The following is a 16,891-nucleotide window of genomic DNA, read 5'->3' on the forward strand; positions in this document are numbered from 1 at the left end:
CTTAGGTCAACCTTAAGAGCCTTTAATTTAAAGACAGAAGACTCAGTTGACATTGGAAAACTATGGGAAAAAAACCAAATAAGTCATAGACATAGGCCCAAACACACACATTCCCAGATTTCAAAGCTACCAAACTCAGCAACACAATCACTATTTTTCATCCTGGCTCCAAGCTTTTTATTTAGAATTGAGGTGGGGAGATTAATTTCTTCCGCTGCTGCACAATTTAACCAGCCAGGAAGTTCTATATAGGAAAATTTAAAATGGCTTTGCATGTTAATGTGGTATTCCTTAAAAAAACAAAAAACAAAACAAACAAAACAAACCAAACACCAAAAAAGAAACCAACTTGGAAGTTGTGGTTTCCTCCTCCACAAATGTATTTCCAAATGCTTTGGTAAATAAATAGAGCCTCTATTTCTTGGCACTGTTAAGCACAACACAGATTCAATTGTATTAAACATCCCTTATTTGATACATAGTTGGCTTAAACTTAAAATTAGGTAAACTAAACTAGAGCACAGACTAGTGGCTTTGAAGTATCAATAGGAGGTTATTTGTCACCTGACAGACCTGAAGGAGGAGGAAGAGCCCAGCAATACACACAGGTAGCTCACAACCTATCATTGTAACAAAAGAACTCCAGAGGCATTTTCATTAATTAATATATTTTCTGCATTATAGTTAACATATGTACTTTCTTCGTGTCATCCTTATTTCGTTAAGTATTGATATTTTGTTATATTCAGACATGAGTACATTTTTGAAGTCTTTTGCAATAAATATCATAAAATAATAGAGATTCACATAATAAATATTCTTTACAATAAAAAAAGTTTTAACAGACTTTTGTCTTAAAAATAGTTGGGATTCAACTTTGTGTTTTATACATAAAATATACAAAAAAGGACCACAATTTGTGGCTAAGGCAATAAAACAGGGACAGAATAAAATTATAAAGTACAGAGCAAAGCTAAACTCACTAAGCCAAAGGATCACAAGAGACTTGAAGGATTCAAGAACATTTAGGTGACTCAATGACACCTGAAGGCTGTTTGGATATATGAACACCACCAACTTTAATATCAACTGATACTGACAGACTATAAAAACTGGATTAGGAGGGTGGAGTAAGCAATATCCTTCAAAGACTGGACAGCAGAAGAAACAAATGAGTATGTTGCAGCCACAATGTCTCCAATGTGAAGATCTACATAGTGTAGCAAAAACTGAAGTTACACTGAAAATGTTAAAAAAAAAAAAAAAGAAAAAAGAAAAAAAAAAAAGGCTGGACAATTCTCAGGTCTGAGAATGTTCCAAAAGTTAAGAGAAAAAGAGAGAGGGGAAAAAAAAAAGATGCAAAAAAGAAGCAGGCTGCTTATAGAAGAGTCAGGCCTTTCATTTGGTGAAGCCTTTATTTTACATCCCTCTCCAGAAAGAACACACACAAAAAGTTATTTCACAATCCAGCTCACTCAGGAAAGTTACTCTTCCTTGGCACCCAGTAGGTTAAGGAGAAAAAAAAACATAACTTGCTGAGAACAAAGAAAAAAAAAACATCTTTGGGAAGATATTCACAGAGCAAGAAGCTTCAAGAGCCCAGTGAGCCCTCACTGTCTCTTTCAGGAGTGGTTCAGTTACAAACTCAAAGACCCTGCCCGAAGGAGCGGCAGGTGCAGATCCCAGGTCCACACTTACCAAAGAGCAGCAGTGACTGCATGAATCGCTCCACACTCAGTCAAGTCAGCAGGAGGAGGAGAGCAAAGATGCAAGGGGAAGAGCTCATATGTCTGGAGTTGGGCAGACAGAAAGGAAAGGAAAGCAACAGTCCTCCCAAAATGGGAGAGGAGGGGGGAAGAAGAAAAGATGGGGAGAGGGAAAAAAAATCAGCTACAACCTGAAAAACTGAAGTTGGAGGAAGTAAACCTCCCTCCCAAAATCATGAGGGCTTGCCCTGACCCCGGGAGGGGCAGCTCTCCAGTTTACAATAGACCGTGTTGGAGTTCTTGCACCGGCAGCCCGGACGATTGACGCGGTCGTAGCAGCCCCGGCAGAGTTTTAGGCATCCTTTGGCCGGAGGGTAGCAGAGCAAGCAAGGCAGGAACAAGGACATGGCTCCCATGCACAGGTACCTAGAACAGCAGTGTGCCTGGGAGCAGGAGCAGGGATTATCCGCGTACGAGTCCCCTTCATCGTCGTTGGAACAGTGGTAGAAGATGCCTTTGACCAGGCACATGCAGGTGCCGTACTCCACCATGCTCTCAGCCGAGCACAGGCACTGCCGGTTGCAGGCCAGGCAGGAGGGCAGGGCCCGTGGCGCCGTGCACTCCCCGCACTTGCACTTCCCGCACCGCTCGCAGATGAACTTGTGCTGCGTCAAGTCCTCTTTCAGAGGCCCCTTCAGATCGTCCACGATCAGCGCCACCTGCTTGGGCTGCGCCCGGATCGTCCGCTCGGGTCTGTGGCCGGAGCCCGGCCGGGAGGGCGGCGAGCGCCCCAGCAGCCCTTGCTCCGAGGAGGCGCTGCTGTTGCTGCCGGAGCTGGCCGCGCTGCCCGTGCTGGTGGAGCGGCTCAGCACGGGAGCCCTGGCGTTCTGCGGGTGGGCCGCGTGCCCCGCCTGGCCGGGCCTGTGCTCGTAGTTGTTATTCACATTTATCGGTATAATCTCGTGAGTCCTCTCGCTCTTCTCCTGCCTCGGCGCCGTCCGCGGAGCCGGCTTCTTCACCACCGACGGCCCCTCGGTGTATTCGTTGCTGCCCCTGATGGCCTTGATCTGGTCCAGTGACAAGATGGTGGCGGGCTGGCCGTCCCTGTCATAGTCCAAGCGCTGCCGGCTGTCCAGGGAGGGCTGCTGAATCACCACCAGGGAGCCGCCGCTGCCGTGCTGACTTTGGGGCTCCATCTGTAGTGATCTCTGCTGCTGGCATTCAGCGGGAACCTGGCATGCATCTGAAATCCTGAAATAAGGAAGGAGACAGAAGGTGTAAATAAACACTGCGTGTGTACATATACACACTCGAGATCAAGGGCAGCGGAGGGATAAAGCACCGGATACTTTCTGAAAACAGAAATGATCTGGCAAAGCCCAAACTGTCCCAGCCACCTGGTACCGATCACTTTCAGCAGGGGATTACAGCAGTGCTGAGGATCTGGCCAAAGTCCAGCAATGGGGAGAGTCTGGGTATGGCATCATGGATCAGGAATGCAAAGGAGACCCCATGCCATTTAAAAAAAAATTTAAAAAATAAAAATCCAGTATTAACTTGTATGCCTTCTTGGCAAGCCATGGGAAGTGCCTCTCCCTTGCTACTGAACTCAGCATCTGTCTCTAGCAACAGCAATTCCGAATGCCCCTGACACTGAGCTGGAAACAGCCAAGAACACCACTACGGTCATGTTCCTGTTCCGTATGGCAGAGTGAGGAACGAGCCCAGTTCTCACTCTTCTCCCTGAATGTGCAGCATCAGAAGGCTCCACAGATTTGCTTCCTAGTGCATTTGGAAAGTCTCCCTCTTAATGTGACGTATGTGCATTACAGAGTCCTGAACTAAGTGCTGTCAAGTGGCCAAGACATTTTCTGTGAGAAAGTAACTCAGCCTACACATCTATTATGCTCCTTTATATAATTAAAGCAAGGGTGCAAACAGCCTGTTTTCAAATATTTCCTGACCACAGGCCGGAGTGTGAAAGAAGAATGGGCTAGAAAAGGCTTAGATGAACTAGGTGTCAAACAAAAAGTACCTGAACGTTCATGAGAACGTTAAGAGCAGACAAAAACCCCTCAACAAGAACCTCAAAACACAAACAAAGAACAAACCCATTTTCAAAAGAGAGATTAAAAGCTTCTCAAATAAACAGAATATCTGCTCGTCTATCTTTTAAATAGTGGGAAAATAGGTGAGATGTTACATGTTTCCATCCCTTTCCATCCTGCCTAGTGAGAGACTCGAAGGTTGCAACACTGAGAAAACTGCAGTGACAGTTCTGCACCTACACCAAAATGTAGCTGAGTATTAAAGTGCCACATTTATGCAGGGAACCAAGACAACAAACTGCTTTTCTTTACTGCCAACCAGAGGAAAAGTGCCTTTTGACGCCCTCCCCGGGATGTGTTTACCTGAAAGCAGAGAAAGGTGAGTGCTATCACGCATTTCAAAACCTCATCCAATAATGCCACTAGAGTATCCTGTGTACCCAGACCACAGCCAGCATGGAGCTGTTCCCCACTCCAGACAGTAAAAGGCACCATGGTGTGGAAGCACAGGAAGAACAAGAGGAGGAAATGTTTCTTCTAGCAGGCAGTCACCATGGGCAGAAAGTGACAGCGTCTGCCGTGACACAACATCTTTGTCCTCATCCAGTAGTCAAAGATTTCATTTTACATCTAACATCACCTGTGTGGGCTTTGTGGTCACCAGATTAAACAGAAAACCAAACACTCTCGCTTCTAATTCACAGAACAGAATCACAGGATGGCTTGGTTGGAAGGGACCTAAAAGACTCTGCAGTCCCAAAGCCCCTGCCATGGGCAGGGACACCTTCCACTAGACCAGGGGGCTTAGAGCTCCATCCGACCTGGCCTTGGACACTTCCAGGGATGGGTGCATTCACAGTTATTTTCCTGGGCCAGTGCCTCGCCACTCTCCAGCAAAGAATTTCCTCCTACCCCACACAAGAAGCAGCCTTCCTCACGAGCACTGAATACAAATCCACAACAGACCAAGGGTGAATGAATGCGAAAAGGGAAAGATTTACAGCTGTACCAGCCAGGAGCTGGGCTCCCTAGGGGATGAAAAACAATATCCCAAGAAAATGCGAAAGACATCCAGTGCCATCTTTGGGGGGAAAGCGCAACATCAACGCGGCGCAGACTGACAAGCCCAGCTGCAGACCGGGGCGAGAGTTGAACCAGCCACCTCCACCCCCGCGCAGATCGCTCGTAAACTGCTTTCCCCCCGGACAATGAAATAAAAACGAGTACAACAAAATAATAACGTACGGCGCAGGCGGCGAGAGCCCTCACGGTTCTGCACCCGCGGCTGCACTCCCTCCCCGCACCTCGGGGGTGGGATCCCGCTTCCCTCCCCTTCTCCACACCCGCTCGGACACGCCGCCAGCCCTCCCGGCCCGCCCTGCTCCGCCCTGCTCCCCGCAGCCCCGGGCGGGCGGCGGCGGCGCGGCGCCCTCTGCGCCCCGAGCGGAGCGGAGCGGATCACGGCGCTGACGGAGAGGAAGGAAGAGGAGGGGAAAAGGGGAAGAAAAAAAAGTTATGAATGAAAACATAGGCTTTTTTTTTTTTCCTTCCTTTCCCTCCTTCTCTCTCTCTTCCTCAGGGGAGGCAAATCTTAGCCCGTCCCTGCCTCGGGAGGGCAGATTACCTGGCGCTTAAAGCGGCAGCCGAGCGGCCGCTCAGCCCCGGGGTTTCCCCGCGCTGCGGCTCGGCACCCCCGCCTCAGCCCCTCCAGCCCCCACCTGCGAGGAGCGTTTGGGGGTGTTTTTGACGTTCTGCGCGTTCGCAGCCGGCCACGGTCCCTAGCAAGCCTTCCCGCAGCAGCACGGTGCCTCCATTCCGGGAGCGGGACGGTGGGAGGGTGGTCGGGGCCGCCCCTCACCGGGCGGGCGCCGCAGCGCGCCGCGGCACCTGCTGGCTGCGGCAGCGCCGGCCCCGCTGTGAGCGCACGGCGGGTCCCAACTTACTGATGTGCAGGGAGCCGCCGGGAACGGCAAATCCAGCGGGCGGGGGCGGCGGGGCCTCGGCTCCTCGCTCTCCCGGCCGCCGGGGCGGGGAAGGCCGGCGGGCTGCGCTCCTCGTCCCCGCACAGCCCGCGCTCGCCGATCTCCAGGTCTACTGGGCCAGCGGAGAAAAGCCCCCCTCTCCTGCCCACCGCAGCTCCCCTCTCCCGGAGCTCAGCATGCAGCGGCCCCGGCCGCCCGTGGAAGCGGCGCTCTCCTTCGGCCGCAGCTCTCTCGGTCCGGAGGCGACGGGGAGCAAATCCAGCCCTTCCTGCAAAGCGGAGTGTGTGGAACGAGCCTCAGGCGGCTGCAGGCTGCGGCAAGCAGCGGTGCTTGTTGCGATGCAGGTCTCCGGGAAGAGGCGGCGGGTGCGCGGCTCCCGCTCCGGCTGTTTGTTATTTCCCTTTGCGATCGCAGAGTGCAGCGCTGCGGTCCCGCTCCGGCGCTCGGCTTCACCGCATGGTCCTTACCGCAAGTCCCGTCTGGCAAAGTGCAACCACAACCTCTGGTGCGAAAGACTGGGTTGGGTTTTTTCTTTTTCGTTTTGATTTTTAATTTTCTTTTTAAAGCGATCAAGAAGCGGCTCTGGCTTTCCAGGCAGAGCTCAGCGAACTGCGAACGAAGCCAGAGGCAGCGCAATGCAATAGCCCTGCGAGCTCCCCGCACACAGCCATGTGCTGGCTGTCGCTGCCGGGGGCCGAGTGACAGGCTCGGGGCAGGGGCAGGACGCGGCGGGGAGAGGCGACCCCGCACGCCGCAGTCTGGCACCGAGGTCTCCGCAGGCTCGAGAGGGTCGCGCAAAGCTCCGACGCGCCGGAGACCCCGCGCCGGGCGAGTACCGAGCCGGAGCTTCTCTGCGAGCAGCGAATCGCGCCCAGCTCAGTGCTGCCGGCCCGGGGAGCCGAGCCCCCCGTTCTCCCGCCCGGTGCCCCGCGGAGCAGCGAGCGCCGGTTCGCCCGCACCTTCCGCACGCCTCGCAGCGCGGCCGCCCCCAGCGCGGCGCGGGGAGCCCCGGCCGCCCGCCCGCACCTGACCCGGCGGGAGGTGGGCGCGCGGCGAGACGAGCGCCGCCCGGGCTTACCTAGGGCCGGGGTGAGCGCCCGCCTCCCGCGGCACATTGGCGGCTAGGATCCAGCCCGGGCAGTGCCGGCAGCCGCTCCGCGCTGCCCCGCCGCCGTTCCGGAGTGACTCGGGCCGCGCCTCGCCGCCTTTCAGCGCGCAGCCCCCGCCCGCCGCCGGCCGCGCCCCCCTGATGTCAGTGTGCCTCCGAAATCCCGGCGTGGATTCCCCGCCCTCCCGCCGGGAGCCGCTCCCGCGCGGGCACGGCCGCTCCCGCGGGCCGCCGGGGAAGGAAGGAGGGCGGGAGGGAATGAAGGAGGGAGGGAGGGAGGACCTGCCCCTCTGCGGCCCCGGGCCCGCACTGTCCCGCAGCCGCGGCTCCTCCCGGCCCCGAGGCCCCGCCGGCAGAGGGAGCGCTCCGGGGGCTCGGCCGGGCGCAGCTCGGAGCTGCCCGGTCCGCACACGCTGCCCCCGCCTGCGCTCATGGAGCTGCCGCGGCCCCGCCGGGCACTGGGCTCTGCTCAAGGGCTGAAGTTCTGCCACGCTCCTCTGACAGCGTTACAGAGAGATTCCTGACTGTGTTTTACCGTCAGCGCCCTTCAAGCCAGGTGGAACAGCCCTTCGTTTATATTCACAAGATATTTTCTGCTTCTTTCTGACTATTGCAGAGGCAGCTGAGGACCCGAGAAGAGCATTCCCTCTTGTCATCCTGCCAGGAGATAGGAAGCGGCTCTTGCCATCGTTCCCAAAGCTCACCACTGCATCTCTGCCATGGTGCCAAAGAGATACAGGGATGCTTTCCAAGCCAGTAGCTTTATGGCTAGATATTACCTTTGGCATATGATTTTTGGGGGTTTGGTTTGGTTTTTCTCATTGAGTGGAGTATTTAAACAGGCCACCAAAAGAACATGGGAAAATAATGTAAAGCACATCCAAATTCTGAGAATTATTTCATAACAGCATGTAAAGTATTGGAATAGTTGAGGCTTCCAGTACTTGGCTAAACACCACTCAGCCTTAAGTTTATCTGAAACACACTAGCAATCTCTTTCAGAAAAAAACCATTCTCCCACCTTTTGCCCCAAAGAAAAGAAGTATGTGCTAAGGATATGTGGAGCTGCTTAGCAGGAGCATACATCCAAAGGCAAACAATCCCTACAAACAGGATTGTACCACAAAGGGGGCACTCGGTGACAGTCTGTGCACCCAGCTCACACTCGTGGATGTAGCACAGTTGTTTTCCATTAAACTTTAGTAAGTTTGGAAAGAAATCACCTGAACTGCATTTTTAAAATTTCCATCATTATGCACAACCCTTACCTGAATCACCTATCTCTCTATGAAATAAAATTTGCATGCATTAGAGGTTCTATACTGAATACTAGAATATATTACTAGTGACAGTACGACTCCTAATACTTCTGAGTTTGTAATTAACAGATTGCTGATACAGACAAACCATAAATACCATTCTCCAATGAGAGAGGCTCAAAGGACAAACAATGGCATAAAAATCCTTGGTGTGAAATGAAAACACACCAAATCAGTATTAATATTGCTGTGGGATTTAGAAAGCGTGGTTGTTCACCAAAAGCATTCTCAGGCACACCTTGAGCACAAAGTACAAAATCATTTTCAGTGAAATCTATCTGAAAACTTTGAAACCTATAAGAGTTACAAAAACCTATGAAGGGAAAAAAAATCCAACTGAAGAACCAAAATGATTAAGAAAATTAAAAAAAAACCACTACTCCTGCAGAGTAGTCTTAGTGGTGTGAGTTCATCTTGGAGCCTTTGGAAGTAGCAGGGCTCTGTTCTCACAAAAGTTCATATACATTTTTCCTAGGATACAACCCTAAAAACAACTCAACACCTCTCCTTTCACATCTCTAAGCCAGGACCACCTTAAAAAAATCTATGCCAAGTGTGAGAGCTTGATTTTAGAAACATAATACCAGGCTTAAATGGGTCAGTCAAATAACCAAGAGTACTGGCAGGTGTTCACTATCACCTGGCACCTGAATTAATACTTCACAGAAAGAAGGAAAAACCCTCCAGAGATATCCAAAGGCTCTCCACAGGATCAAGCAAACATTCCTGCACCTCACAGAAGTCCATCTCACTAGATTAATCCTGAAAATTATAGCAATGAGAAGTTCTGATTAGAAAAAGGAGAGCTACATTCTGGAGAATGAACTGGCACCTATGGCTACATCCTGGCATGGCCTTAATTTGAGGATTGATGCTCAGGCAGGAATCTGATGCAACCAAGTTATTTTCTATCTCCAAACCGTCATCTACAGGTGGCTCAGCTGACACCAAGTCAATAGAGACCAGCCCTGTGTGCCTGAAGTAAATCCTTCAGAAAAACCTGTCTGGAATGGGGTTCAAGAGACTGAATGATGGCCCAGAGCAGTCGTCCAACCCCTGTTTCCACTTTCACTTTGAGGATCAGGTACTGGAGATAATCCCCACCTTCTGCAGTCACATGCTACTTCTCCCTCATGGCAGCCCGAGTGCCAGAAGGCGCACTGGACAGATCAAAACCACATTCCTTGCTTAGCTTTTTGTTTGGTTTTCTTCCTAATCCACACCTAGAAGCAACTTTTATCTCTAAGTGACAAGTAACCTTTGTAAAGATGCACTGGATAAACTGTGATCCTCCCACCATCAGTAACAACTATTTCCATGGATCCCACCTGGAAATATTATTATTTTGCTCCCTAAGCAGCATCACTTAGCCTTGCTAAGGCACAAATCCCAGAAGGAAGGAAGACACACAATCAGCCCCAGTCACAAAGCCAACATGGCTTTGAGGAGACTCAGCAGGGGAAGTGCTTCCCTTTATGCATGTTACTTGTCACTTCATAACCAATCTTCACAGCTGCAACAACATTTCTAAGGTTACAGAGGAATTCAAAGGCAAAACACCCCCCTCCATTAGCATTTATAACAAAATTATGAACCAAATTGTTGTGCCAGTCTTACCTGTAGCATGTGTAGGTCAGTTACTTCCCTCACCAGTGATGATCTTGCAGAGATGGCATCAGGAGAACCAACTGGAACCTGCAGCTCTCCAAAGCTTTGTGTGTCAGCAACTTTGAGTTTGGGTCAGGTGGAACTTTGTAGTTGTCAGTGCTTGAACAGTCTCAGAAACTCTGAATCCTTGTTGGGACAAGAGCAGCATAACTAATTTTTTAACACACCACTAGGCCTATATATATACTGCAAGGCAAGAGGAAATGGCCTCAAATTGCACCAGTGGAGATTTAGATTGGGGAGCAGGAAAAAACTCTTCACTGAAGGCACTGGAACAGGCTGCTCAGGGAGCTGGCTGAGTCACCAGCCCTGGAATGATTTAAAAGTTGTGTAGATGTGGCACTTAGGGACTGGTTTATTGGTGACACTGGGTTGATGGCTGGACTCAATGACCTTAAAGATTTTTTTCCAACCTAAATGATTTAATGATTTAAAAACTCTCCAACAAAGCAACAACAGGCTTTGGAACACTGCTGTAATAACAAGTGCTGTGGGCAGTTTCTCAGCAGCTCTCATGAAATCTTGCTGGCCCTGGCTTAAGCTGGTGCATGAGATAAACAGAGCTGCTCCCAGGAGCCAAACACCATGAGTGCTGTGGTGAAGGCATACCCTGACACGCACAGTGAATCACTTCAGCGTAAGGAAGAGAAAGCGAAGGCTGATGTGGCAGCGTTTCCCATCACACTTTCTAGCAGACAGGTTGACCTTATCTGAGATCAAAGGCACGGGTGGCTGGGGATTTCTTCAGCTCCTGCGCAGGGGCTGTTCTCAAAGCTCTCTGAAGATGCACAGCTCGTGTGCGCCGCTGCCTCTTGCCGTCACTGCTGGGGCTGGGGAAAGGCACACAGGAAATCCTCAGTTACAAATAGAACCTGTAGTTTTCACTTCAGGAGATAACATCAGTTTTTCTTAGAGGCAGAGGAGACAGTAAAAGGCAGCAGCCAGGCAAACCTCCAAGAACAAAGGGACGAACTTCGATGTGAACCTGCCTCATGAACATTTGAATGTGGAATCAAAGCACCAGGGAAATGCTGCAGAGAGAGGGGTTTAGTCTGTGCCCAAATTAAACAGGAGGAAAATGCCAAAGTCTGTAAAATAGGCTGAGAGTCTGAGAACACACTTGCCCTTCCCCATCTCCTGCACTGTATCAAAGAAACCAATAATTTTCCTTGGGTAACCACAGGCAAAACTTCACTCTCCTAAGGGTAGGCCACAGCAAGTCTCTTCATTTTCCACCACTCCTTTGACATACAGGCAACTTGGTACCTCTACACCTCTCCTTCAGGTACCCATAGTTACTGTTTCCTGATCAAGTTTAATCTTCCTCGGAGAACTGCCTCTCTAGCCTTCATGTGTAGCTGCTACACGGGTTGCCTGCATGTGCACAAGATATTCTAAGCTACTGACCATATCTTCCTTACTTTGCATAAATTGTTAACTATTTTAGCTAATATGACTCCATCTTCATCTGTATAAACAGTTTTGTGAAAAAGTAAAATTGTCATTATTACTGAATACCAATAATAACTTACTCTCATCTACCATAAATTATCTACAAGTCCTTATCTCCTGTCCCAGCACTGAGCAAACTGCCTTTTCCATTGCACTGGGACACAATTCCTTGCACAGACACAAACCTTTCCCATTTCTGCTGGAGAAGTGGCCTCTCCCCAGGAGTGGGCTGCTTTACTGGGGGAAGAGGAGAAGCTCTCTGCTAATTTAACATGGCTCTGTGCATGTTTTTATAATCTCAGCACTTGTGGCGACTGGGGTGTTAGCACAGCTCCAGGAATGCCTCCTGTTTATCAGGCTGTGCAATCCGTCACTGTCAGCTGAAGGAGGTCTCGGGAGCAGCGTTTCTAATTTGATTTGAAAATATACATGGAAACCTGAGCCTGCTTTTAGCAAGAATGATGGGGTTGGCCTAATGAACACAATCTCTCTTGTTGCTCTCGAGAACAGTGTGTCAACAACCAAAGTTTAGGTTCCCTCTGTGGCTGCAGCAGCTTCTGTGGGGAAGCAGTAGCCTCACGTCTGTGTCATGTTCTTGGTTCTGCTTTACCACTAAAAGGCATTTCAGAGAGATTTTAACAGGCAAATGCAAACAGCAAGGAAGTTCTTCCATAGATCTCTTGAAGGGAAGTTTGCAACAGGCAATTTTTTTCATGGCAACTTCTTCCTCTGAGCCTTCATACACTTGTGTGGTACCAAATGGTGCTAAAGAAAATGTGCTTCTCAGATAGCTCAGAAGCTGTCACTGCTTTCTCACCAGAAAGCGGCTACAAGAAAAGGAACATGTCACAGGATTCACATAGGATTCTGGCCACAGCATCATTCACTTGAATATTTACAGATTTTAACTTCTTAGGGAAAAAAACCAAATAAACAGCCCCCCACCTTTCTTTTACTCTTCTATTGCTGAAATCTCTTGCCACAAATCTACAAGACTACAGTGATGTCACTTTCCCACATCCCAATGACAGAGTGATAAAATATAATTTGCTATTAACCTCTATTTTTTCATCTTTTTCCCATTTTCTGGGTCTTACTTCTCTGACAGATTCTGCATTTGGCAATTCAAGTATAAAGTGCCAAGACACCCCCTGCATGTTTGATGGGGTTTGTTGTACTCTAGAAGAGCTTGCCTGTCACATCTTGGAATTTTGCTCTGTAGTAACAACGACCTGCCAAAGAATATTCAGTGTCAAGGGCCAGATTCTGTTCCTGGGAAATCAAAGTTAACCTTGGTTCCCTTTGAGATTGAGGAAGTCAGGAGACTTTGGTATTTTGGAGACAGCATAAAAAATAATATCCATCAAGAGCCTATGGGTTGAAAAGGTCAGATTTCTCCCACCAAAAAGGACTGGGAAAACCCTTGACAGTGAAGAACAGAAAACACACATGCCCCTGCACATACTGTCACATTGCTGATGAAAACCCCCTCATTTCCAGTGGGGTGGGAGACAGGCTGCTCTAGTTCCACACAAGCCATGGAGAAAGCTTGCACTGCCTCTCCTGCTGGCTCCCACCCAGGAGGACATGTACAGGCACACACTTAACACAGGGAGGTTGTGACACCAGAAACTCTGTGTTTGTGTGTGTTGGGGGGGTGGTCCCTCTTTTAGATTCCCTCCATAATTCTCTACTTTGAAACCACTCCTGTGATTCTTGTTTCTTTCCCTGATCAGTTAAACACGCTGTCTTTGAGAAGCCAGAGAATTTCCATCTGCCAAGACCACATCTATTACTGACACATACCCTGTTTAAACCACCTCAAAGCCTAGCCAGGATCTGTCTCTATTGTCTCCCAAGTTCAGTAGTTTTGAAATTTACACAGAAAATAGAATTTCCTCCGAAATTAGCCTACCCATTAGCCTTCCAAAACACTGCAGTGATGCTGCTGCAAGGTGACATTTCTTGGAGCAGCACTGTAATACCATAGCATTCCCAAGAGAGGGACTGCACTGTTGCCTACAACAATCTCTCCATAGGTTTTCAGCAGTATAATCTAACCTAAAAGAAGCATCTGAATAAAGATAAGAATGACAAGTGTGTCCAGTTGAAAAACAGAAAACACACATATTAGCTTAGAACTGTGGACATCACTGCCTGGCTGAACTCAATGTTTGAAGTAATTCCCTGATTATTAAACAAACAAACAAACAAACAAAAAATCCCTGACAATTCCCTAGTGGATTCTAGTATTTTCTACATGGAAGGCCAGACAGAGACCTCAGAGTATTCAAGAAAGGTCATCTTCAGCATCAGCAGGTATTGAGGTCAACTGCTCAGCTATTATTTATGTCCATACCTCTCAGAGTAGTGAAATAGCTGTCACCACCTGGCTGGATTGCAGCTCTGCAGAGGGCAGTTATCAAACCCTAAACATCAATCTGTTAGAACTTACACATCACTCTGTTCTCATAGCAAACCAACATGACTTTTCTAATTCTCCTCCAAATGTCCCACTTACAAAAAATTTAAACTTTTATGCACCTAAGATCAGTATTCAATATATTTTACCATATTCTTTGAGTCTTTGCTGCAGGTCTTGTACAGGGGAGAAAACAAACAAACCAACACCACACCTTGCTTTTACTCTTTTATGGTTGAAAAGACATGGAAAAGATCTCTCACCACAAGGCTACAAGAGCATAGCAGCTCAGCAGTAGCACTACTCGAATTTCATCACACACCAACAGTGTGAAACATGGGAGGAAAATGGAAAACAACATTTTTGGAGCTGGACTGATGTCAAGAATTACCTTTCAAAACCATGTGCTGGTTTTTTTAAAACTTGCCACATGAAAAAGCAACAACTTTGAGTCAATTACAAACACTCCTGTAGGTTCATTAGCTTCTGCAGACTTAAATTTTCCAGGGTGCCAATTGCTATAAAGTAAAAGTGCTCAGCACTTCTTAGGAAGACACAGAAAGAATAATTTGCTCAAGAGTTCTTTCTAAGACAGGAAGGGACAATTCCTACTGTCAGACCTTTGTGGGAAAAGAAAAAAGGGGTTGAAAGGAGGCATCATGTCAGGAAAACCAAGCTGAGATGCTGAGAACATCCAAGGCATGCATTTTCTAAATCACATCCCTCTTTCCACATGCTGTTAGGTACTAGCATACTCATATATATCCTAGTTTGTGTTTATAAAGACTCAAAGTTAATGTGAGAGATGCAGTAAATGTGGAATTATTCCCTGTCTGCTCCTTGAGGAACAGCTAAACCAGCCCTACTGTTCCTGTTAAAGATAGCTTAGACAGCAGTTGGTCCATCAGCTCTGTTTTAAACTTAGGTTTCAGACTAAAATTTAAAAAGCCTGAAAAAATATTTTCTCAGTGTATTTCATGACAGGATAGCTCAGCCAAAGCCCATGAATGTAACTGCATTACTTGTTTGTTTGAGGAAACTTGCCATGTTCCAAATCACCTCCACATCATCAATATTTTCAGTGCCAGCAGCTGCTCTGCTGAATTGTGTAGAGGAAAACAATCCTTCCTGGCAGGGAATGGGAACGAAACAGCACAACAACACCTCTGTTAAGAGAGATGACTTCCAAAAGTGTCACAAGAAGAGCTGACTAGGACAGAAGTTCCAGGGAAGGAGGAAGGTGGAAAGGACAGAAGCTGACAAGAGCTCAGCGGTAGATCGATACAGTCGGGCTGATGTTTTGTCAGCAGAGTGTAAAAAGCTTCTTTCACATTTCACAAGGGGATTTATCATTACAATTCCTCTGTTTTCAGCAGCTTTCCCCCTGTATCTAAACACCCTGCCTGAATGCACTCTGTTCCAAGTTACTCTGCTGGGAGGTAAGTGAACACCATCTATGCTGAGACAGGCAGTGCCCGAGCTCCTGGAGAACAAACAGCCCTGTGGCATAGCCCCTGTCTTATTCTATCCATTACTTATTAGCAGTGATTTAATTAAATGCTGCATCTGTAAGCAACTAAGAGAGGCTGACAGCACCTGTGCTGGGGGGGGTGGCTTGGTGGGAAAGGCCCAGGAAGGAGCAAACCCCCCTGTGTCCCTGCTCTTACTGCACCATTGCAGAAAGGCTTTGGCCAGGCTACATTCTGTTCTTACTTTGTGTTTCTCTGTTTCCCCACCCAACTTCACACAAATTCTTACAAAGGTTATGTACAGACTTGTACAAAATGGAGACTGACACTGGCTCTTGGAGGGTTTCCCAGAGCAAGTTTAACAGAGATTATATAATACATTACATCTGTGTTGGTTGGTTGGAGTTTTTTATTTTTAATATAGATGTTATTACACTACCAGTTTGTCCTTCCTAGCTTAACCCTCCAACCACCCTTTCAAAAGAGTTCATTATGATCTGCAGAGATTAAAAACCTGAGGTTATGATGTGAGTTTTGTTTCCAGCCCTCACTTAGGACAAGTGTGTTACAACTGGAGGGGCTCAGCAAGTCACAACCACAATTATTTTCCTTCCACCCACACTCTACTATCAAAGTCATTGCAGGTAGGGGTCCCTTACTTGATGGAACAGTGGAATTTTAGAGCTAACACACAACTTTACTTCTATATCCTATTTTTAAATCAGAAGTCTCAAAGTAGTCTGCACAGCTTGGGCTCAACTTCTGTAGCTGTGACCCTTCCTCCCAAGACAATCCAGCAGGATAAATCCAGCTTAAAATCATAGGGCACTTATTAAGGATATTGAGTATTCTCAAAAAATCAGGCTAAGTCACATCCTAATAGAACTGACTGCAAGATATGAAGCCCACCTTTGTGCAAAGCTGTTTCAAGATGCTCTTCCTGTTATTGCTGCTGCGGGTTTTCCTTCTTCTCCATCTCATTGTTTTTCTTGTGGAGTTTAGAAATCCCTACTTCTCAAATTTTTATTCCCTCAACTTTTCCTCTTCTCTTTGAAAAAAGGGGCAGAATTCCCCTCATTTCTCTTGATACCATTACTAGACCCTAAATTTCTGAAAAAAATCACAAGAGGAAGATCTGTGTCTTACCTTTTTTGGTTCTGAAGTAACCTCTGCCCCTTTCTATGCACCTCAAGTGTCTGAAAGAGTCAAGTTCCAGAAACACACCTGCTACTCCAGTGCTGATGGGGTTAATGAGATCAAAGCCAGACTCCACTTTGTGCTTAGCAGTGAGACACTTCCTACCACAGGCTAGGGTGACTGCAGCCCTCCTTCAGCTCACCTAAATCAGCATCAAAATAACACAAATCAGCCCCTACTCTGATTAGAATCAGTATTCCCACTTTCTGTCTCCTTCCAATTCCATCAACCCCCACACATTTCCACAAAAATCAGTCAGTGATGAATTCCAGGGTAACTTTTCTAATTCACATGTTTATTTTCAAGCATTTTCTCCACCCATCCCCTCTCCCACCCTCCCCTTGCTGTCCTTAATCAGCAAGGGCTTCATGTGCTCCAAAGCCAGCTCTTACCTCCTCACCCAGCAGACAAAGTGATCCCAAAATTCAGCTCCCCCACAGCCCAGTAGGTAAAGAACAGCTCTCCCAACATCTTCTCTTAAAGTCTCCCAGCCAGGCAGTGCAGGAAGGGGCCTAACAAA

General features: G+C 48.0%; 1 protein-coding gene across 3 annotated transcripts; it reads right to left on the minus strand.

The window, feature by feature from the left end:
- Positions 1 to 349: 349 nt before the first annotated feature.
- On the minus strand, positions 350 to 6,903 carry SPRY1 (sprouty RTK signaling antagonist 1). Of its 3 annotated transcripts, none has more exons than XM_059470497.1 (2): positions 6,815 to 6,903; positions 350 to 2,957 (listed from the first exon to the last, which is right to left on the minus strand). In XM_059470497.1, exon 2 carries the CDS (start codon positions 2,900 to 2,902, stop codon positions 1,940 to 1,942), a length of 963 nt encoding a protein of 320 aa, XP_059326480.1. In that variant the 5' UTR covers positions 2,903 to 2,957; positions 6,815 to 6,903; the 3' UTR covers positions 350 to 1,939. The 3 variants fall into 3 exon arrangements, with proteins under 3 accessions (XP_059326480.1, XP_059326482.1, XP_059326483.1); XM_059470499.1 differs by lacking the exon at positions 6,815 to 6,903 and adding an exon at positions 5,698 to 6,423; XM_059470500.1 differs by lacking the exon at positions 6,815 to 6,903 and adding an exon at positions 5,000 to 5,427.
- Positions 6,904 to 16,891: the final 9,988 nt, after the last annotated feature.

Source organism: Ammospiza nelsoni, chromosome 4 (genome assembly GCF_027579445.1).
Source record: "Ammospiza nelsoni isolate bAmmNel1 chromosome 4, bAmmNel1.pri, whole genome shotgun sequence".
Classification (NCBI taxonomy): domain Eukaryota; kingdom Metazoa; phylum Chordata; class Aves; order Passeriformes; family Passerellidae; genus Ammospiza; species Ammospiza nelsoni.